General features: G+C 35.5%; 1 protein-coding gene across 25 annotated transcripts in view; it reads left to right on the top strand.

The window, feature by feature from the left end:
• The window catches only part of PCM1 (pericentriolar material 1), a 40988-nt gene extending 19742 nt beyond the window's left edge, over positions 1-21246 (top strand). For 12 of the 25 annotated variants that reach the window (XM_064652723.1, XM_064652721.1, XM_064652722.1 and 9 more), the window contains 24 exons: positions 412-602; positions 1146-1343; positions 2261-2483; positions 2610-2755; positions 3720-3910; positions 5037-5220; positions 5558-5916; positions 6456-6614; positions 7430-7486; positions 8667-8839; positions 8924-9052; positions 9640-9760; positions 10073-10210; positions 10462-10595; positions 11661-11795; positions 12335-12532; positions 14808-14867; positions 16043-16181; positions 16845-16993; positions 17915-17990; positions 18990-19240; positions 19419-19511; positions 19629-19752; positions 20918-21246. In XM_064652723.1, coding sequence (XP_064508793.1) covers positions 412-602; positions 1146-1343; positions 2261-2483; positions 2610-2755; positions 3720-3910; positions 5037-5220; positions 5558-5916; positions 6456-6614; positions 7430-7486; positions 8667-8839; positions 8924-9052; positions 9640-9760; positions 10073-10210; positions 10462-10595; positions 11661-11795; positions 12335-12532; positions 14808-14867; positions 16043-16181; positions 16845-16993; positions 17915-17990; positions 18990-19240; positions 19419-19511; positions 19629-19752; positions 20918-20943 — 3654 coding nt within the window. In that variant the 3' untranslated portion in view covers positions 20944-21246. The remainder of the gene's footprint in view (positions 1-411; positions 603-1145; positions 1344-2260; positions 2484-2609; positions 2756-3719; positions 3911-5036; positions 5221-5557; positions 5917-6455; positions 6615-7429; positions 7487-8666; positions 8840-8923; positions 9053-9639; positions 9761-10072; positions 10211-10461; positions 10596-11660; positions 11796-12334; positions 12533-14807; positions 14868-16042; positions 16182-16844; positions 16994-17914; positions 17991-18989; positions 19241-19418; positions 19512-19628; positions 19753-20917) is intronic. The other 13 variants (XM_064652743.1, XM_064652741.1, XM_064652730.1 and 10 more) reach the window with 9 other exon arrangements.
• The last annotated feature ends 502 nt before the right edge of the window (positions 21247-21748 follow it).

The raw sequence follows: 21748 nt of genomic DNA, 5'->3' as shown, positions 1-21748 counted from the left end.
TTAAAAAAGTTCCAGGTGACTTGGACATGTTTTTAAGTACTTGGTGTGGGGAGTGGAGTAGTAGCCATTTTAACAAAACTTTTATAACTTCTTTGTTTTGTTTGTGGAAAGAGAGAAATCCTGACCTGAACTGGCAAGACATTTTTCCCTAAATAGAGTGGTTATTGCCAGCTATTAATGTGTAAGCTGAATGAATTTTGAAGTTTTACTGTGAACATTTGATAGTGTATACCATAGACAAGTCATCCATAAAGAAAATGATGGAAGTATTTGAAACCTAGTTTATCTTCAATGCATCTTGCTTCCCTTTTTCCTCCAAAATTGTCTTAAATAATGATCTGGATATTACATACTCTTTCTGAAAATTATGGTACCATTATACTCTTAATTCTTCCATTTTACTTCAAAAAGTTATGGTCTGAGATGAGAAGACATGAGATTTTAAGAGAAGAACTGCGACAGAGAAGAAAGCAACTTGAAGCTTTAATGGCTGAAGATCAGAGGAGGAGAGAGCTCGCAGAAACAGTATCTACTGTAGCTGCATCTGTTAAAAGTGAAGGATCAGAAGCTCAGTGTACTCCACAGCAGAATAAGACAGAAAAGTAAGAGCAAAAGTCACTCTGTGTTAAGCAGTGAGTGCTTCTGTTTAGTGAGATGTCAATGTTGGGGCTGTTTCCTGTGTTTGTCTGAGCACTGAATATGATGATATAGCAGAGCACTAAATTAATTTCTTGACTTCTGAAAGTGACTGTTAGTTGGCAACTTGCCATTTTTGGGGGGTTTTCCAGCATATTTAATCTCTCCTGTTCTATAAGTGGGTAAAAGTTACCTAAGAAGAAGAAAATGAATGGAAAATGTGAAATGATCAGAATAATTGTTCTTCATCTCTGTCCCATTTACAATAAAGTAGTATTTTTCCAAGACAGTAAGTAATTTCATTTAACTGTCCCAGTATTAGAAGAATACAAGTTTAATTTTGCATTGGTGAGATAATGTTTTAATGCATTTTGGTGCAGCTTGATTAATTGCAGATAGACAGATGTGTAATTGTCAACAGATTGTTTTAATAATGTGTCATAAACTTAAAAAAAAATACTCCTTTCCAAACATCCCTGTTCTCCCCTTGCCCCTGCAATGTTCACTAGGACAATGGCTACCTGGGGAGGTTCTACCCAGTGTGCACTAGAGGAAGAGAATGGAGATGAAGACGGTTATGTCTCTGATGGAGTTGGTCAGGCAGAAGAAGAGGAAGAAGATGCATCGAGTTTGAATGACAGCTTCTCTATTTATCCCAATAACAACATACCAGAAAATGCCTATTTTGTTAAAGAAAACAAGGATAGGTTTGTAGCAATACTTGTTGATCTAATGTTTGTCAGAGTATATTTGGAAGGGGGTAGAAGAAGCATTAACTACAAGGCATCCTTACACAGGAAGGGGAAACTTCTTTCTGCATGCTAGGGAGGTGTGAGTGGCATTTTCTTGTCTGAGTCTTTGTAGCTGCAATGCATATGACTAACTTGGTTATTTCTTCTCTTTTCAGTCTTATTAAATGTCTGCCATTGAGCTCTCCAGTTGTCTGGCAGAGGCTTCTGATGTTCCTGTGTATTTTTAATCAGCTTAAAAGATAATTGATCTGACATTTTTGCTGTCATATAGATCAGTCTCTTTGTAAATAGTAGTTCAGAGAATTAAACTAACTCTGAAATTTTTCCTTTTAAATTGTTGGCTTTTGTAGCTTTGGAAACTGTTTTTCAAGTCTTGTGAATATTTTTAACTCTGGCTTACCTGATTGACTTCCTTAATAAGTTTTGTGTGGCTAAGTGAAAATGCTATGTTAAAAGTAATCTAAATATCTTCAGATATTCTCTCTGGTTTTGATACCAAAATAATTTCAGTAGATAGTGGCCTTCTAGTCAGGGGCTGGACTTGTTAATGTGCTATGTTAGTGACTTCTGTTCTTACCTGAATTCATATTATATAGCAGTAAGGGACAATACTAAAAAAAAAATCCAGAAACATCCTAGGTGCTTTTTGTTTTTGACAGCAATAGTCAGTTGGGGAGATCTTATTTTCTATTTGTTTAGGGTAATGTGGGATTGACAAAATGGCAGGGGTGATTAGCTGTCACACTCAAATGGCTTGTACCAAGTGACTTGTTGATGTACAACTGAAACGTAATTTGAATAATGGACGTATCATTAGAAGTTGTTTGAAATGTTGGATTTTTCTCCTCATTCTTCATTTTTTTCCAACCCAGGTGGAAAAACTGCCGTCCTCTTTCAGCAGATGGGAATTACCGTCCAGTGTCTAAGGCCAGGCAACACCAAAACATAAGTATGCGGCGTCAGGAGAACCTTCGGTGGATATCTGAACTTTCTTATGTGGAAGAAAAGGAACAATGGCAAGAGCAGATCAATCAGTTGAAGAAACAGCATGAATTTAGTGTCAGCATTTGTCAAACTTTGATGCAGGATCAGCAGGTAGATATGAAGAGCAGTTGATTTGCTGTTCTTACTTTGTCTTTTTTTTTTTTTTCCCTAAATCTTTCCTAGCAGTGACTTCTGGTTTTGGTACTTTGGTCACTGTTATGTATTTTCTTTCCACAGACCCTCTCTTGCCTTCTACAGACATTGCTTACAGGCCCATACAGTATGATGCCACATAATGTTGCATCTTCACAAGTACATCTTATTATGCATCAATTAAACCAGTGTTACACTCAACTGACTTGGCAGCAGAATAATGTCCAAAGGTTTGTTGACTGTATTAGTGCTTAACTATGGATTTTGAAATGCTTCAGTAACAGGGAACATGGTTATGTGAATAAAAGATTACAAATAATGATTAAATATGAGACTTTTGAACTTTTAAGTTGATTTCAAGCTTTTGAAATTGTGTGCAACATTTCTGGTTTTTTTTTTTTTTTTTCAAAACTGCTTTAACACCTTTGAGCAGGTTCTTTTTGAGTAATCCTCCTTCAAGAGAACCAAAAGTTGGCAGTTCTTCTAAAAATCTTTTATGATAGCTTTATTTGGCTTTTTTGATTTAGGCTTGCTTTCCTTGAATACACTTTGTGTCTGTAGTTTTTGCTGGACTACCTGGCAAGATTCTGGATTCTAATGGTAATAGACAGCAAAACAGCTTTTTGTCCTTTCTTGGTGTTGTCAGTTAGAATTTATGCTTCTTACGTTTCATTTGGATGTCCTGTTTTTGCCTTCTGAACAAATGATCTTTTTTGAAAAAAGTTGTAATAGTCATTTTAATCGTTGCGTGGAAGTTCAAGCTCTATATCTCTGCTTTGTATTTGGTAAGTGGTATAAAACTGTCCTCTCATACAGTTTTTTAAAGTAATATTAACTTCAGTTCTGCAAATATTTTGTGTATTTGGTTGTTTCTATTGAAATTTCCTTTTCAGCATGCTTATTTCTTTAGAATGTAGTCAGTTTTTTGTTGTTCTTGTAACGATGTTTAACCTGTAAACATGGCCACTCCTACAGAGCGGTTGGTTTTAATCCTGTGCCTGTCTGTCACTTGGGCTTAAAGATAAGTTACTTTTTCTTGAAGTTTTTTTAATTAGCTGAATGGAGCAGTTCTGTACATACATTACATGGTGCAGGTGAAATTATAGGAAGCTCAAATTACTTTACTGTAAATTGACAGTGTTTCCTTAGCATTCTTCTTGTTTTCCCAAGTCGTCGTTTTTTCTTGTTTTCAAGGCTGAAACAAATGTTAAACGATCTTATGCGCCAGCAAGAACAACAGTGTCAAGAGAAGCCATCAAGAAAGGAGAGAGGCAGTAGTGCACCACCACCTCCATCTCCTGTTTTCTGTCCATTCAGCTTTCCTCCCCAACCTGTGAACCTCATCAATGTTCCAGGATTTACTAATTTTTCTTCCTTTGCTCCAGGTGGGTATTACTATAGGGTTGAAAAGTAATATGAATTTCAAAAACTTCCATTCCCTCATTTAATTGAAATCTTAGTGTGAACTTGCTGAAACTCGGTAAATTTTCCTTTATATTGAGATGATCTTAAGCAGAAATTTAACATTTATTCCTGAAGAATTGTATGTTTTTAATTCAGTATGAAAAGCAAGACCTTCTCAATATGAATTTGTTTACAATTGAAAATACCAACTCCATAAAGTTAAGGTTTCAAATGTTTGAAGCATTTACATACCTTCAGCAGCCATGTAATAGTGTTCTGACTAAGTGAACCCTCTGATTTCAAAGTGGCACCTGGTAATTATTTCTGTTTTTCTTAGAACTTCCAACACTCATTTTTGTTCTATATACCTGTAAATGGAATGTGTGAACTAATTTTTGTTCCCATCAGAGCTGCAAAGTAACTGTTGACTTGGATACAGTATTCCTAATCTCATTATCAAATCTACTTTTGGTGTTGAATTTGAAATGGAAAAAAAGTAGGTATTTTACTGTATAATCCAAAGTTGCCAAAACTGTCTTAATATATTTCAGTCTTTTCAAGAAGCTGGGAAATAGGTATAGAGCTAGACTGTAGATTGCAGATTCTAAAGTCTGTTTTCTGCTTTGAGAACATATGTTAAATTATATGGAACTTGCATAGAAGAATAGCTATGTTCAGTTTGCCAATACCATAAGGATTTCGAGGTTAAAATTTAAGTATTTTGAATCTGTGACATTTTTGGCCCTATAAATACTTGAACCATTGGACTTTTCTTGTAAATTTGACAGTGTTTGAAGTATTCAGGCAGACAGAACTTTGACTTTTTTTGGAACTGTTATTTTACTTTCACTTGCAGGAGCTCATTACTCGGGTTTCTTGAAGGACCTTTATCTCCACTGATGGGATTGTAGTATTCAGTAGTGTTCGAAACCTGCATTTAAGATAAATTCTGATTCTTATGGAGCTTTCATTATGAAAACAGTTCTTGCTTGCTTCCCCACTGTGTTTTTTGCTTCATAATTTTGTTTCCACACAGTATGTCTCGAATTGGACTTTTATAACAAATAAATGAGGTAGGATCTTCTGACTCTCTTGTTTACTTTGTAGGTATTAACTATAATCCAGTGTTCCCTTCTGGTTTTGGAGATTTTGCACACAATATTTCCCCACACAGCAGTGATCAGCAGGAGCAACAACATCCTCTAGATAATACTGCTTCTGGTAAAACTGAGTATATGGCATTCCCCAAACCTTTTGAAAGCAGTTCTTCTAATGGAGCAGAAAACCAAAGGTATTTAATGTCAAAGTGCAGTTCTCCTTTAATAATTTCTCCTCCCTTTCTTCTCCCTCTTCTGGGGCTTGTGGGAATTCATCATTTGTTGAGGGAATTTATTGTAATAGGATTATAATAGATTGAAATAAGTGATAGTTGTGAATTTCTGTAATTTTCCACTTCAAAGGGTTCTCTAGATTTTTTTTTTTCCAATGTTCAGTTGGTGCCTAATTAACAAGGACAGATAACTTGCATTATGGATAAACTATTGGCCTGGTAATACATGCTGTTTCTATCTGAGAGACTAAGTTATGATATATTGAGCTCTGTCTGTCCTTCTTTTTCTTTCTGACAGAAGGAGTCATAGACAACCTGAAGAGGAAATGGAAAAAAGATCAACTTGGTTTAATGATAGCCAGGAAATGAAAAAAGATGATCAGTTTCAGCTGAGAGCAGGTTTTGCAGTTTCAGTACAAAATGTTGCTTCTGGTCACAAAAATCAGTCTGATATGAGCCAGAGAAGAGAGTTTGATGAAGAGTCTTTGGAGAGTTTTAGTAGCATGCCTGATCCAGTAGACCCAACGACTGTGACAAAAACATTTAGGTCTAGAAAAGCATCAGCACAAGCAAGCTTGGCATCAAAAGATAAAACACCCAAATCAAAGAATAAGAGGAAGAGTTCTTCTCAGCTAAAAGGCAGAATTAAAAATACTGGTAGGTTGTAAAGTAATCTTAAATACTGTTGCAAACTCAGCTTGGATTGTAATCATTACATCCCAGAAAGTGTGCTCTCCATAAATAGTACCTATAATAATGAAAATAAGTTACTGAAATATGAGTTCATTTTACATAATGTAACTACACAAGGTTTTTTAGTATTTCAGTAAATAGAAAGCATACCTGATTAGAATATCACGATCGTGAAAGGATCATGGATGCAGATACATGAAGATCTGGAGTAACCAGGAACTGGTTACATCTTCATTGTCTTCATGTTGAAACTGAATGATTTGCTGAAAGATATGCTTCAGTAAAATACTGAATGAGAACAGGAGGACAGTACAAGATGTATAGTTGTATTGTTGCAGTCACTAAGCATTTAGTACTACTGTATGGCTTCAGTGTACAGAGGAAAATTTTTGGCTAGGAAACATCATTGGTGTTTTGCATTTTTAAGAATGCCCATGAACAAATTTTTAAGAGTAACAAAACATTTTTTTTTTTTTTTTATTCTTTCATTTTCCTCCCATTAGGTTATGAAAGTGCAAGTGCTTCTAGTGTGTGTGAACCCTGTAAGAGCACTAAAAGCAGGCAGTCTGATGAGGTGGTTCATGCAAAGGTGTTTAGCAAAAGGAATCGGGAACAGCTGGAAAAAATAATTAAATACAGTAGATCTACAGAAATGTCTTCAGGTACTCTTTTCTAAATGTCTAATTGTTTTCTGAACTCTGAGTAAAGGCCTTCCATACTTAGTTGCTAGTGTTATTAATACCTCCATACTTAGTTGCTAGTGTTATTTAATAAGTGGTGTATTTTGACAAGAAAACAGGACTGTATATTTAGCATGTGGATTTTCCATTTCAATTTCTAAGGATGCTTCAAACACAGAAGTGAGTAAAAAGTTTGATACTGATTGCTTTTGTGTGTTTTCTGTAGATTAGGTACTTGATAAAAGTAATTTAGAAACAAACCTGTTACTGTAAGACAAGCAAAAATGTAGCCAATCTTGCCCAGTTGTTGGTGATCTTATGGAAGGGTAAGGGCACAACTGATGAAACTTTGCTGAGTGTTTAAGCTACATCCTGTACTGCATACATGTCTTTTTTCTACTCATGCTTAAATGAGCTCCATCAAATATAATTGAAATTCAACCATGTAACATCACATAAACCCTTACATTTTTGCCATCTGCTTTTCTTATATCTAGATCATAAAAATACTCTCCTGTGTCTTTTTAGGTTCTGCCAGTGTGTTTGTTTTGTTTGAACAATGTAGAAATTTTAGTCGTCACAGAACAATATCCAGCTTTGCCAGCGTAGCTGTGTCCACACTAAGAGCTGTTTATTAGTATGTGTAATAGCTTTTACTGGTCAAGTGCTCACAATAAGCAGCTCTGATGTGGTTTGGATAACTAAGCAGTCTGCCTTCTGCTGTTTTGTATAGACCCTGTCTTTATTTCTGGTGCGCATTTTTGTGTTTATCACTGTCTATCCCCACTTTCCTACAGCGCATGCTAGGAGAATTCTGCAGCAGTCTAACAGAAATGCATGCATTGAAGTGCCAGGTAATGCATTCACTGCTTAGCTTCAACAATATCCTATTACTTTTTTTTTTCTTCTCTTTGCTTTGGTCCTATAACTCACTGTTTAGCAGATGTTCAAGATTAGTGCTATTGCGGCACCTTCCCTATAAACGAGATGAGAAGTTACTTGTAATTTGCATGAAATGCACTGTTACAAACTACTTCGAATTACATTGTGGACAATGTGTTTACTGCTTTGTTGATAGTAACAATTACAAATAGAAAATATGCAGGTAGATAGTTCAACAAAAAACTAATTTTAGTAGGCATTTTTAGTATGTTTAAAAGCTGCTATTATGTTTTATTAGTGGGGGAGGGAACCAATTTATAGTGACTTCTATCAAAGGTGGAAAATCTTGTCTTTGCTTAAAAATACTGGTAAACTATTTGCAGATAATCATACTGCACAGTAATGTTTGCTGTGTTGCTAATAACTTCATTAATTTGAATACTAACAAATACACATCTGTTAAACTAAGCTGAGTTTTCCAAATTTAACTTTGCTTCCATTCAGCACTTTCCAAATTATGTATGTAATAATTGTTGTGATGCAAGGATAATCCTTAATTTTCAAAGGAATGGGAGAGATAAGGAATACATTGTCTTCTGATACCTATGTAATAGGGCTTAAGGGTAGGAGGTTTTATGTGAACTCAGGAGTGATACTAGATATGTATGAGAATGTAGCATTTATGCTTGTGTGGCAAGGAGTGGCTTTCTTGAATTCAGTCTTGAGCTTTCTCAATACTGTGTCGCAAAAGTGTGGACTACTTGTATAAACTTGAGACTTTTGGTTATCTTATGTGAAATATCTTAAAACTCGATTTTCAGTGTTGAATACCTATTCTGAAAGCAACATTGTGGTGTGTACAATATTCTCTTTTATAAAGAGTACTTTCTAAAGGTATTGTTGAGAAGTATAAAGAAAATTTTTCCTATGAATGCCTTGTATTATATTTTGTACATAAAAGATTGCATAATTTCAGAATGTTTAAATATTTGCTCTTCAGGACATGAGTAAGCTTTACGAAAGCAGCTATATAATGGAATCTACAATGATTGAGATATAATTTGTGTACCTGTAACTTGCATACCTGATAGGCAGTTGTCTTTCAAATGGATGCCTGTCACAGGCTTAACAAGTTCCTTTCTTTTTCTGCAGAAACTGGTAGTGATCTTTCTATGTTTGAAGCTTTGCGAGACACAATTTATTCTGAAGTGGCAACTCTTATTTCACAAAATGAGTCTCGTCCCCACTTTCTTATTGAACTTTTCCATGAGCTTCAGCTGCTAAATACAGATTATCTGAGGCAAAGGGCTCTGTATGCTTTACAGGTATGCACAAAATAGTTGATCTTGTGTATGAATCAAACAAACCTTAGATCCCTTTTTACAGCATAGATTTATTACCTTTTCCAGGATATAGTAACCAGACATTTATCAGAGAACAATGAAAAAGGGAAGTGCGCAAAATCACTGAATTCTGCAACATGGATGGCATCAAATTCTGAACTCACTCCCAGTGAAAGCCTTGCCTCTACAGATGATGTAAGTTTTCAAATTCAGAAGCTGGTTTACTGGCAGCTTTTTCTGTATTTCAGTTTACGCGCGTGCTTGTCTACTGAAATACTCATACTGGTGATTGAATTTGCTGAAATTAGTATGGACTTTTCTAAACAAATAGTTGCAAGAGAATCTTTATGCAAAAGTGATAAAATATGGTAGGATTCTTGATGCTGCAAATGAATGATGTGTCAGGAATGAATGGAACACGGAGGGGGATGTAAATAGTAAACTGATATTCGGAAAGAGCCCAAATCCTTTTCTGCGTAGGATCGGGGCAAGTACTTATCACAAGATTCTCCAAAAATTTTTGCTTTTTTTAATTTAAGAAATCACTGATGCCTTCTTACAGTTTCTTATGAGTTTTATAGTTAAGTCTTTGAAAGAGATATGGTAGAATCACCTGATAGATATATATCCTGAAAGCAAGGTTCTTCTCCTTCTTCACCAGACCACCTGGTGACACGTCTTGATACCACAGCATGTGGTTGAAAAGAATTGCTGGCTTGTTGACACATCTCTGAGAGTATGGTGCATTCTTTCTTTGTATTCAGTTGTTTGGTGTTTTTTAGGAAACTTTCGGCAAGAACTTTCCTACAGAAGCATGTCAAGATTGTGAACAAAATGATGCAGACAATGGGAGTACTATGTCTACATCTTCAAATTTTGAACCCTTTGCCACTGATGACCTTGGTAAGAATGATGTGATTTAGTGTTGTGTTGCTCCTGCCCTCCCAAAATGCCTGCAATTCTCTATGCTTTAGTAGTACACTGTTATTTGATTTTTAGTGTGTAATCATATTTTCTAAAACAAAATATAGATAAATTAGCTTCTTGTGAAACACTTTGAGTTGATCACAGTGTGTAATAAGATATTATAACTCAACTACAGTTATACGTAGATTTCAAAACTTGTGGCGTTGAATTAATTTTTATAATTGTTTACTTGTCTATCAATTGAAAACTTTTTATATAGATTAAAAAATGTTTTTATTCTAAATATAGGGAACACAGTGATTCACTTAGATAAAGCTTTGTCTTGGATGAGGGAATATGAGCGTATGAAAATTGAAGCTGAAAGTACCCTTGACTCTGAGGGCTGCTCTAGTAATTTTCAGGGTGCTTCTACTGCTAAATTAGAAGGTATGCACATATACACATATTTTGCTTAAGTTTTTAGAAAATAATTATTCTGACTATGAAGAATCATTTAATTGGCTGAATTGCTTTCCTCTGTAGTTATATTGAAAACCTAGCTAAGTTTCAAAGGATATTTGCCTACTTAAGGAAATACAATTTATTTTTTAAAAAGGAAAATATGTTTTTGAAATTGATATTTCTTTAATAGTAATATTGAATGTCTTAACTGTGCCTATTTTTTAAATTAAAACGAGGTCCAGGTACCAGTGAATGTCAGCCTCTGCCACAGTCAAGTGAAGTTTCTGCTGTTCCGTGTCCTCGTATAGATACTCAGCAGCTTGACCGGCAGATTAAAGCAATTATGAAAGAGGTTATTCCTTTTCTGAAGGTAAGAACTCTTTGTAATATAGTGTGCATTAGAAGAATAGGAAAAAGATTTGCATAACTGGACAGAAGAATGTAATTTAAAATTGATCACTTGCATCTTAGAAACAGCTATCAATAAGTATGTGTTAAGTTGCAGACCTTGCTGATGATGAAGTAAAAACTGAATTCTTCTGCAGAAAGGTTTTGTGGAGCTTCTAGTAGGAGAAAGAAATGGTGAGGTTTCTAGATTTCACGGGGCTGGTGGACTTGACATCAAAAAGAATAAAGTTTGCTTGCTTTGGAGCTGACCAAGTCAAATAGGAATGTTTGAGAATGTAGTTCTGAAATATTTGCTGCCTTTCAGCAAAGAGAACTGAGATAACTGATTAAAACTGTTACATATAAGGTAACAAGATATTTTTAAAGAATAGCTCTGAGTTGTTGATTTTTAGCATTATTTTCTTAAGTTAACAAATGTCTTTAAAGTTGTTGAGAGCTTGTCAACTTCTGTGAATACAGAGCAGAAATGTACTGCTTTAAAGAGGGAGAAATAGTCACAGTTCCTTCTTTGCGAGGTGAAGAGCAGAGAAGATTGAGTTTTAAGATGCTTAAGTTGCCTCCCTGTTCCCTTTTATAGTAGGCACAGTATATAAGCTTAGGTTTGTGTAATAAGGTTCTCGGCTGATACTAGGTTTAAAAACTGAATACTGTTGCCATGCCAGAGTTGCACTGCCTGAAGACTTCTGTTTTGCTTGCAATTTTAAAGCTGCATGTAATAGTAGATATCTTAGCATACACTTTAATACACAGCCACAGTATATGAAGATTCTTAGTTTGTCTAAACATTATAAAATGGCATGTACTCGTATTGGAAAAATATATAATATTGGAAAAATAAAGCTTTGTGTCATGACCAGTCAGTCATTAGAGAAGTATGGTCTTTGTGAGATGGATTAGGACCTGTTTGTGGAGTGCTGTTCCTTCACTGGACAGGTGATTTTTTTTATAAATTAGTGTCAGTATTTGAGTTGATGGCTAACTTTTCTTTTGAAATGATAACTAAGCTCATTCTGTGATACTTGTTTAGGAACACATGGATGAAGTATGTTCTTCTCAATTACTGACATCAGTAAGACGTATGGTCTTGACTCTTACACAACAAAACGATGAAAGTAAAGAATTTGTGAAGTTCTTTCATAAGCAGCTTGGCAGTATACTTCAGGTTAGTAGTTTTTCAGTGCTGTTTTGCAACTCTTCCAAGTTGGCTAATGAGCAACAGATGAACCAGCTTCCCTGAAGTTGTATTTTACAGCTTCAATAGCATAGCTGCAGTTCTCCTTCACCTTTGATACAGTGATGAGGTGTTATCTTCTTTCCCAAAATTTAAGATTTGCCATGCACAGAGCTGCTTTTTCGTCACTGCCATATAATGAGAGGTGTTTCCCTGGCCTGTGGCTGTCTTCAAGGAGAGCTCTGGTGATGCTTTTCATGGATATTTTATGTAAATTCCTGAAAATCAGTAGTTTGCTCCTTTTTTTTTTTTTTTTCTACAAGCATGCAGTTTAAAACATGAGCTTACTAAACCCAGTGTTATGTGACTAGAGATTCCACTTAAAATCTGTTTAAGACACTAAAACATTTGAAAAAAATACAAGCTATTATATACATAACTAATTTTGAGTTACTGGGAATATGAACAATACTTAGTCTTTGAAGTTTGAAAGCCTGTTTCAAAAACTGAAGAATTATTTCTTTTCACAGGATTCACTGGCAAAATTTGCTGGTAGAAAATTAAAAGACTGTGGGGAGGATCTTCTTGTGGAGATCTCTGAAGTGTTATTTAATGAATTAGCCTTTTTTAAACTTATGCAAGACTTGGACAACAACAGTATTTCTGTAAAGCAGAGATGTAAACGAAAAATAGAAACTACTGAAGCGATACAGTCTTATGCTAAAGAGGTTTGTTTTATTATATTTTTGAAAAATGTAGCTTTTCTGAGATTGTTATATATGTGTGTTTCCTAAACTAGTTTGATTACCTTATTTCATATGTTGTATTTATTTATTTATTTACTTATTTTACTAATTAGTACTGTGTAATCACAGTATTGCATGAACTGGTTTTCATCAATAAGGACAAGTCCTGCATTATAGATGATGTCTGTTACAGATAACTAATTGTGTAGACTTGGTACATAATTCAGAGGAAATATTTTAATAGTTAAATGTGCACATAGGAAGGAGTAGACAAGTGTTGAAATAGTATTAACATCTGGGGCCATTGGGTAACTGGTTTAACCCCAGTAGGTAGCTCAGCCCCACACAGCCTCTTAATCACTGCCCTCTGGTGGGATGGGGAGAGAATGAGAATGGTAAATGGAGAAAGCTCATGGGTTGAGATAAAGATAGTTTATTAAGCAAAGCAAAAGCCATGGACCACAAGCAGAGCAAAACAAGGAACTCATTCACCACTTCCCATGAGCAGGCAGGTGTTCAGCCACTTCTGGGAGAGCAGGGCTCCATCATGTGTAATGGTGACTTGGGAAGGGAAATGCCATCACTTTTAACGTCCCCCCCTTTGCTCGCTCCTTCCTCAGCTTTACATACTAAGCATGATGCAAAATGGTGTGGAATATCCCTTGGCTCAGTTGTGATCAGCTGTCCTGGCTGTGTCCCCTTCCAGCTTCCTGTTCACCTTCAGCCCCCTTGCTGGTGGGGTGGAGTGAGGAGCAGAAAAGGCCTTGACTCTGTGCAAGTGCTGTTTGGCAGTAAGAAAACATATCAACTGTTTTCAGCACAAATTCCAAATGTAGCCTTGTACTACCTACTCTGAAGAAGTTTGACTGTCCCAGCTAAATATTTTGACACATTCGGTGTTCTAGTTCATCATCTCTTCAGTTATGCCTGCAGGTTTCCTTGCAGTAGCTTAGTTTGGCACCATCTTTACCAAATTCGAGTAAGTTCTATGAAGTCGTCATGTAGTTGGTTTGTTGGCATATGCAGAATCACTTTCTAGACTTGCAGTGTAAAATATACATAAACTTTCCAGAAATATTCAGGACTTTGGACATATTCTTGCTCTAAAAAAGCAAGTTTGGATTGGTTTTCACACCATTTACATTTTTAATTTTAGTATTGCTTTTATTAGGAGCATAGCTGCTTTTTTTTAAAGTTGTATAAACTGTTTACAGAACAAACAATAAACTAGATTATGGTCATGTATTTATGATTTCAGTGTTCTTTCAGGTTTCTTCTAGAAACACTAATAGCAAAGCAAACCCTTAACTCATTCTTATTTTAAAATGTCAACAGAAGATACTTTTTGAACCTGTCATAAAGTCCTACAAGTATTTTTAGGAGTGCCATCAACTATATTTCAAGATAATTTAACTTAGATGTACCAATAGCATGGCTAGTAGGAGGGAGACTGTGGAGTGCCCTGGAAAGAGGCCAGAAGAACACTCTGAATCAAAAAAGATTTGGACATGACTTCTTGTTTTATCTGAAGTTACTCATTGGGCCTGTGTTACATAAAGATTTGGTTTATACACTGCTTTGAGAAAACATGGAACCAGCTTAGGTTCAAGGTTTCCTCTCTTCTCCTGGAAGACAGGGAATCGGGTTTAAGGTCAATGTTTACTTTGTTGCTGCGGCAGCACTTCAGACAGAGCCAGAGATGAGCCCGAAGTGGTAGGTTCTGGTTACTTTGTACAGACCTGCACAATTATCTCTGTATGGTCTTCTCACAGCCCTCAACTCTGAAATCCCGATGCAGGCACATTTTATCTTGTGTGATTTTTGTGGCTCTCTTGATTCCAGCAAAGTAACCAGTATTAGATTGCTTGCTGAAAAGCACAGCGCTTTGTCTTGATCAGAATTAGAATCATAGAATGGTTTGGTTGGAAAGGACCTTAAAGATCATCTAGTTCCAACCCCCTGCCATGATGTATCTAATTGTGTATGTTAAATATGATTCAACCACAGACTGTAGAATTAGCCCAATATAAACATAATTCTTTAAATAAAAAGGGCTAGCACAGTTTTTTAATGCTTTGCAACTGTGTAATTTTGAAGACATCTGTGTATACAGAAGTCCCTGTGGCTTACTGCCATTTTAAGATAGCAGTTCTTGGTAAGATTGGCATTTCAGCCTGGCTTTCATGAAGCCCTGGTTTGGTTCACTATTTCCAAGTTATTTCAGTTTGGAATTGAAGATAATTTGTGTTTCTTCTAGGCAAAAAAAGGTCTCCAGGTGGATGTTTGTTCATCTGCTGAAGATGTCGATGAGGACAAAGTATGTGTATGCTCTCAACTGTCTTTATTCTTCAGATAGTTTCACAGATCATTAAGTCTTACTGTTCTCTGTTATAGGAATCAAATATTTGTAAGGATCCCATTTCCCAGTATTTAGAAATTTATTAATCTGTTATTTTCAGTGATTTATTTTATCAAACTGACAGAGAAACTTGCAGATTCCCTTCTTAAGGAGAGCTTAAATATTTTTAGCAATTATCATTTTATTTTTTAATGGTATGGAATAAGTTTTTTTTACTTTCCATGTAAGGGAGAAGGTAGATGTTCTGAGTTGGGACACATGGTATTTGAGGTTTCAGAGCCCAAGTCTGCCTGTACTCTGAGTATTAAATATAGTGCTCAGAATTTCCCCTTTTTCTTTTTAAGTTTGCTTTGAAAACCAGTAATATAATTGTTTGGGGAGATGAGTTGTGTATGAAGTTTTGTATTTTCTGCTGGAATGTTCAGCTTTCTCCAGTCAAGGGAATGATAGAGGTAAAGTACTAAATAGAATGTTGATTGCATTCCTAAATGGGCATAGGTGTGTGAATAGGCATGTATGCTCATGGAGTCAGTGCTTTCTCTTAGGGCTTAGAGCTTCTGTCACACTGGAAGTAGAAGGGGAAGCTGTATATCACTTGTCATGGTTGCTGTAGAAGAGTCCTTTCAAGATCTGGAGCCAAACTCAGGGCTTTGTTCATATAGGAGGAGCAGAATTTTCTCACTCAGTGTATTTAGCAAATCATTCAGCGGGGAGACTGCTGAGTAGCTATTGCTAAAGAAGTGAGAAGCTGCTGTTAGGAATATTTTTACTTCTCATTTAGAAGGAGCAGGAAAGTTGCTAGAAGGTAATAATGCAGGTGTGTCCTTCTTCTTGCTAACGACAAATCTAAAGAACCTTTTTTCAACCTTTTCAGATAATGAAATAGTAGTTACGAAGTCCTTGATAGCTATGTCTGAACAGTGCATGATCTCTCATAGGAAGTTCTGATGGTCTGTTTTAAGGAGTAGCTCTGCAGTATTCATTTCAAGGCCTTAAGGACTACTTAAACAGATTTTTAGTCTGTAGATACTTCTTTATTTTTGAGAATTAAAGGTGACTCCTTGATGCAGAAACCATAGTTTAGTCTTCAGATAAACAAACATGAAATTGCACACTATTCCTTGTTTCCCTAGGACAAGGATGAGACTGAAATGGTTAAACAAGTACAGGACTCAGAAATGTGTGCTGGTAATGGAGTTCCTGAAAGCAATAGGTCTGATGCATCTGATCAAGAGGAAGATGAGGAAAGTGATAGTGGTCCAGTGGCAATAAGTAAGTCATGTTTCTACAGCTCATTATTCTGTGCTTTCACTGTAGTTTTGAGCAACTTAATTTTAAAATGAGATTTGCATGAAGTACTACTGTGTAACACCTTCTCTCACAGATTTTCTAGTCAGTCTTTATTCAGTGAAAACTTTGCAGTACTGTATTTACTAGTGTCATGTGAAGGGTTAAACATTCCAATCAGAGGAGCTTTTGTTCTTTGTAATTAGTAGATCTGTAAAAATACATTAGAATCAGATTCATTGTTATGTATCTTGTCTCAGCTAAACCTTTAACCTGAATGATGTGAAAGCTGCTGAAATTTTATGCAGCTTTTAATTTAAATAATGTGGGTTTTTAAATATGCTTCTACTTAAGCTTGCCTGTTTTTATTAATTTTTTATCCTGTTTTTCATCTAACACCAACTACTCCTGGCTTGTATTCCTTTACCATTTACATTCTTTACACCAACTTGTTTAATAACTTAGATCACACCAACACAGTGGTGTTTGTTCATAATATAACTGATGTAAAGCATATGGATATTTGCAAGTTAAGTCATTACTGTATCTTAATTTTAAAGAATGTTTTGGAACAAAACTGATCATTGCAGTAAATTCCCCAGTGGGATTTGGCAATATGAAGGTGGTTTTACATTGATTTGCCTTTAGGTTTATCAAAAGCAGAAACCCAAGCTCTGACTAACTATGGCAGTGGAGAAGATGAGAACGAAGATGAAGAAATTGAATTTGAGGAAGGACCTGTTGATGTGCAGACATCACTACAAGCCAGCAGTGAAACAACAACTGAAAATGAACAGGTATCGCCAAAACTGTAAATGCAGACCAAAGCTATGCTGGTACACAGCTTTTCAGTACATATTCGTATGTAACTCAGTTTTTCTTGTTGCACTGTTTTCTTACTATAGAAAGTAGAAGAATGATACAAGAAATTGCATGATACCAATAGCTGCTACATAAAAAATGTAGCATTCCTCACCTGAATTTATTATTGGTATAGCTGATGCCAAAATGGTTGGGTGGACACAGACAAAATTAATGTTATCATCTGCTGTCAGAGAGAAAAAAGGTTAAACAGCAAATGAAAAGTTAAACTTCCAAAAAAGGATCATGTTTTAAACCTTTAACTGGTTCTTTCTCTGTTTGCAGACATCAAGTTCTAGTTGTGAGCCACTGACTCCTGTATTCTAGCATGTCTTTGATTTGTCTTTCCTCTTTATCATGTGATGATTTTTTGTAGAACAATGGTGAAATGTTATTGTCATTTCAGTGTTAGTTGTCTTTAAAATATTTGGATGTGTGTGACCTGGTTTTGGAGACTTGTCATGTCTTTATATTTCAGTAAATAAGATTGACTTCTGAATCTCTTGAAACTTTGGTTTACTCAACAGATGTTAACATTAGAAAAGGACATAACTGGAACATTTTACTTTAAAGGCTAAAACAATAGATCTTTTCTGTGGAACCAAAGAGTTTACCTGGCAGCTACTACAGCGAAAAGAAAATGTTCAAATAATACACGTGTGTCAGTGTTAATGGTTTTGTAAACTATTGTTGACCAGCTGATGAATAGGGAGAGTGAGACTTGCTTTGTTTCAAACTAGTGAAAAGACGAAATCATGGAGCAGGTGTGCAGTGTGTTTCTAGTTATTAAATTAGCCAATAAGATACAAAGCTGATCAGTAGAATTTGTTGTAACTCGTTTTTACCTTCCCCAATAGAATTCAAACCAAGAATTGAGTAAGGCAAAAAGTGGTGAGATTTTGTCGTCAGAACAAGAATCTGTTAATATTAAAGGTAAGCCCTGTATGCTTACTGAGGGACTAACACTTCCATAAAAATTTGCATACTGTGAGAATTATCTTGGACATTGCCTGTGATACGTGTAATTAAGAGAAAGATGATCAAATTTGCAAGAGCTTACTGGACTTTTTCATGGAACTGTATCAGTTGCCTAGATATGTCTGTGTTGATACTGACACAGCAAATCTTTTAAAGAGAAAACCTGGAATAATCTGAGGTAGGTAGATGTGTTTTGATGCTTGATGTGAGCATGAATTTTAGTTGATTGTTGCAGCCCTTGACATACAAGTGTAGCAGAGTAAATTTGTTACAGTATTTTGATGTTTAGATTTGTCTAGTATTTGCTTTTTCTGCTACTACCCTTTTACTAGTAGTTGAAATCACTTTGTATTTTAAAGATTTAAAGATCTGGGTTTTTTCTGTGAGTAATGCTGTGTTGTAACTGATTAAGAACTGAGAAATCATTTTCTGTCAAAAGATGGAAGCCCACCGGGTGGTATGCACGTTACTTCTGATGTAACTGTTTTTACCATCACCCTTCCTGTGTTTTTCTGTTGCAAATACTGGGTTTGTTCTTGGCCTGTTTTTGTAGACTAAAAGCAATATTTGAGTAGATCCTGTGTGGCAGAGTGTAGAGGAATTTATTGTTCTGTATTACATCTCCTGATACTTAGAATGGATATTTTATAGCAGGTCATTTAGTTCTGGGAATTGTTTTTTCTGGGTTTTGTTTGGGGTTTTTTTAACTGTTTTGAGTCAGAAATCATGTCATGTACTCTCATGTGATAATTGCTTATACTTAATTGTATGAGAATACAAATAACTCATGTTTTATTTCGGTCAGCTTTGTGTTGATCTGAGAGACTAATTCACTTTCATTGGTCATTTATGGATTTGGATCATAATTTGTAAGAAAATAATAATCTAGCATTTTTGTACACTCAGAATCTTTTACTATCTTTGCCAAGATAAAACGTAATTTTGTGTTTTTAGGTGAACAAGATGTGGCTACAATTGTGCCTCATTACCTCAATGTCAAGGAGAATACACCACCTTTAACAATCAATACCCCAGAATCCTTTATAGCAGCCACTGTGAAAACAGAAGAATCAAGCTCATCTTTACCAGTAAATGAAACACAAACATTAGATACCACATGTGCAGGAAACAAATCCGGTGCAAGTTCTGAAAGCTCCATGGCTGGCAGCCCTGATACGGAGTCCCCTGTGCTAGTGAACGAATATGTGCGTATATTTTGGTTAAGATACATCCAAGAGACATGAGAAACTTTTTTCTATTTCAGTGTTATTTCTAGTTTGCAGTCTTGTTGGGCGTTGTTTTTTTGATATACTTTAATAGGCAAAAAGTGAAAATAGAACAAAATAGCACTATTCTCTTACATATCACTATTTTTATTAACAGGAAGCTGGTTCTGGAAATGTAAGTCAAAAATCTGATGAAGATGACTTTGTGAAGGTTGAAGACTTGCCCCTCAAACTTGCTGTATATTCAGAGGTATTTGGCTACTATTTGTGGGGTGTTGTTTAGGAGTGCACACCCTAAATGTCTTTATTATCTGGACAGCACAAAAAATTATCCAGAATTTTGAGATTTGCTTTCTCTGTTATGAAGGCAGATTTAATGAAGAAAATGGAAACAGAGGCACAAACCAACAGTTTGTCTGATGAATTACTGGATGGAGGTGGAGCTCAAGATCAAGAATTAGTAGGAGATGCCCAAACTTTGAAAGAACCTGGTAAAGATTATTTTCTAAACCTTACATGCAAATTGGGAATACACTCTGGAACGCTAGAATTCAAATATCACTGAAGTAAGGAATTATTGTGGTGCTGAAAGAATATCAGTTTTTGTTACCGTGCATTTGAAAATACTTTATTGATATGAAGGGATTTTGCCTTCCATGTCTCTTTGATATACTTCAGTTAGATTCTGTCACTGATAAAGTCATAAAAATTAACATATGTAAAGTGCATGTCACAATGTAATGGTTTTGAAACTTAGTCAAGTGGAGTAGTATTTTTGTTTCATGTTATGCAAGCTTGGGTTTAATTGTTATTATCTGATTTAATAATGCTCAATATAATTTTCTGACAGACTGCTCAGTGTTTTTGTGATAGAAAAGTTCAAGAGACTTTTCAGAATAGTAAAATATCTCTTCCAGAAAAGGAAATTATTTTTCGTATGAAGCATCACATGAGGTAGAAAAAAGTTACAGTGTGTATGATAGCAATAAAAATTTGTCACTTTCAATAAACAGTATTTATGCAGCTACAAAAACTTAATGGTAATGCAGGTCAGAGAAATTATTTTTTTTTAATATAATGTTGATATTGTGACAAAATTGCAGTATTAGAGACTTCTATTCTGTTGTTAGACTTGTAATTCTCCAGTGGAGAATACGGTAAGGGTGTATATAAAGACATGAAATGGGTATTCTCATAGTAGCAGTTTTCTGCTAGTGTAGCTAGTTCCAGTTCCTCAAATATGCATTTTTTTAATGCATTTGCAGTCACAGCATAGATTTTTCCTGTACAAAGTGTGAAGAAAGGTGCATCTTTCCTTCCATTTCATTCACTGCCTGTCAGCATTCTGCTTGTCACAGCCATGCCAGCATAAGTCATGCATGCCCATTTGATGGATACTGATGCATATGCCTGCTGTGGGAGCAGTCTGGCTGGGAATGCCATGCCACACCAGATTTGTAGGTAGCACTAAGCCATTCTGATCTGTGTATGTGGGGATGGCTGTAGCTGTTCAAGTAATCCACGGCTCAAAATGCTTGTGAGGATGAAATATTACATCAAGGTACTTCAAAGGATCTAGAAGTTGAAATGTGGTCATGAGCTGTTTTTGATGCCTTGTAGCTATTAGATAATGATGAGTGTACTCTTACTTTACAGAAACTTTTGGAACTCAAAATGCATGAGAATAACCTGAAGATATCTGCATTTATAAACTCCATGTATACAAATGCATACAGAAGATCAGCACTAATTTCCCATAATTCTGGAAGTGTATAAAAATGTAAAATTTTTGACACACTGCCTCTTAGGATAGGTATGTGAACTTCTGCCTGTGGCAGTTTAAACAGCTGGAACTGAATTCACTTCAGTTTTGCTGCACTGTTCTTTTTCTGTCTTTAATTTTTTATTTTTTATTGTGACTTGTTTAGTAATTTTAAAATTGTTCAAAATAGTAGTTTTAAATAAAGTTTGGACTTGTCTGTAAATTTTGTCTTTTGAAAAATTTTCCTTTGGCTTGCAAACTGTTTTTCTGAGTTTGTTGCTAGAAGTTAACTGACTAAGTGTTGGCATACTTGTAGCAGTTTGTTACTTCTCTTACAAGAAACACTACTCATTTTCCTGGGACAAGAAATTCTTGTCTGACTAAGTTTCTCCATCTTCTGCAAATACGAGGTATAGACACAGTACATACCTACATGTTGCCTTTATAGCCTAGAGTACAGCTGGTTTGTAACAAAAAAGTTCCTGTTCATGGCCTGTGGAATTCCTTTGTATCGCCACATTTATCTGAGGTGAACTTAAAATACCCCAGGTGTGTAGTTAATTGCAGAAACGAGTGGTATTTTCCTGCATTTTCTCTTTTGCACTTTCAGTGTTCAAAGGAATAAGCCTGTCTGAAAATGCCAGTATCCTTTCACAGGTAACAGTTAAAACTGATGTAGAATCTGTTCCTAAAGTATTTGACTTCAATTGGAATTTCCTAAATTT

This window comes from Pseudopipra pipra, chromosome 4, assembly GCF_036250125.1.
Source record: "Pseudopipra pipra isolate bDixPip1 chromosome 4, bDixPip1.hap1, whole genome shotgun sequence".
NCBI classification, from domain to species: domain Eukaryota; kingdom Metazoa; phylum Chordata; class Aves; order Passeriformes; family Pipridae; genus Pseudopipra; species Pseudopipra pipra.
The sequence above is the reverse complement of the archived record's forward strand: the minus strand, read 5'-3'. Positions and strand labels throughout refer to the sequence as shown.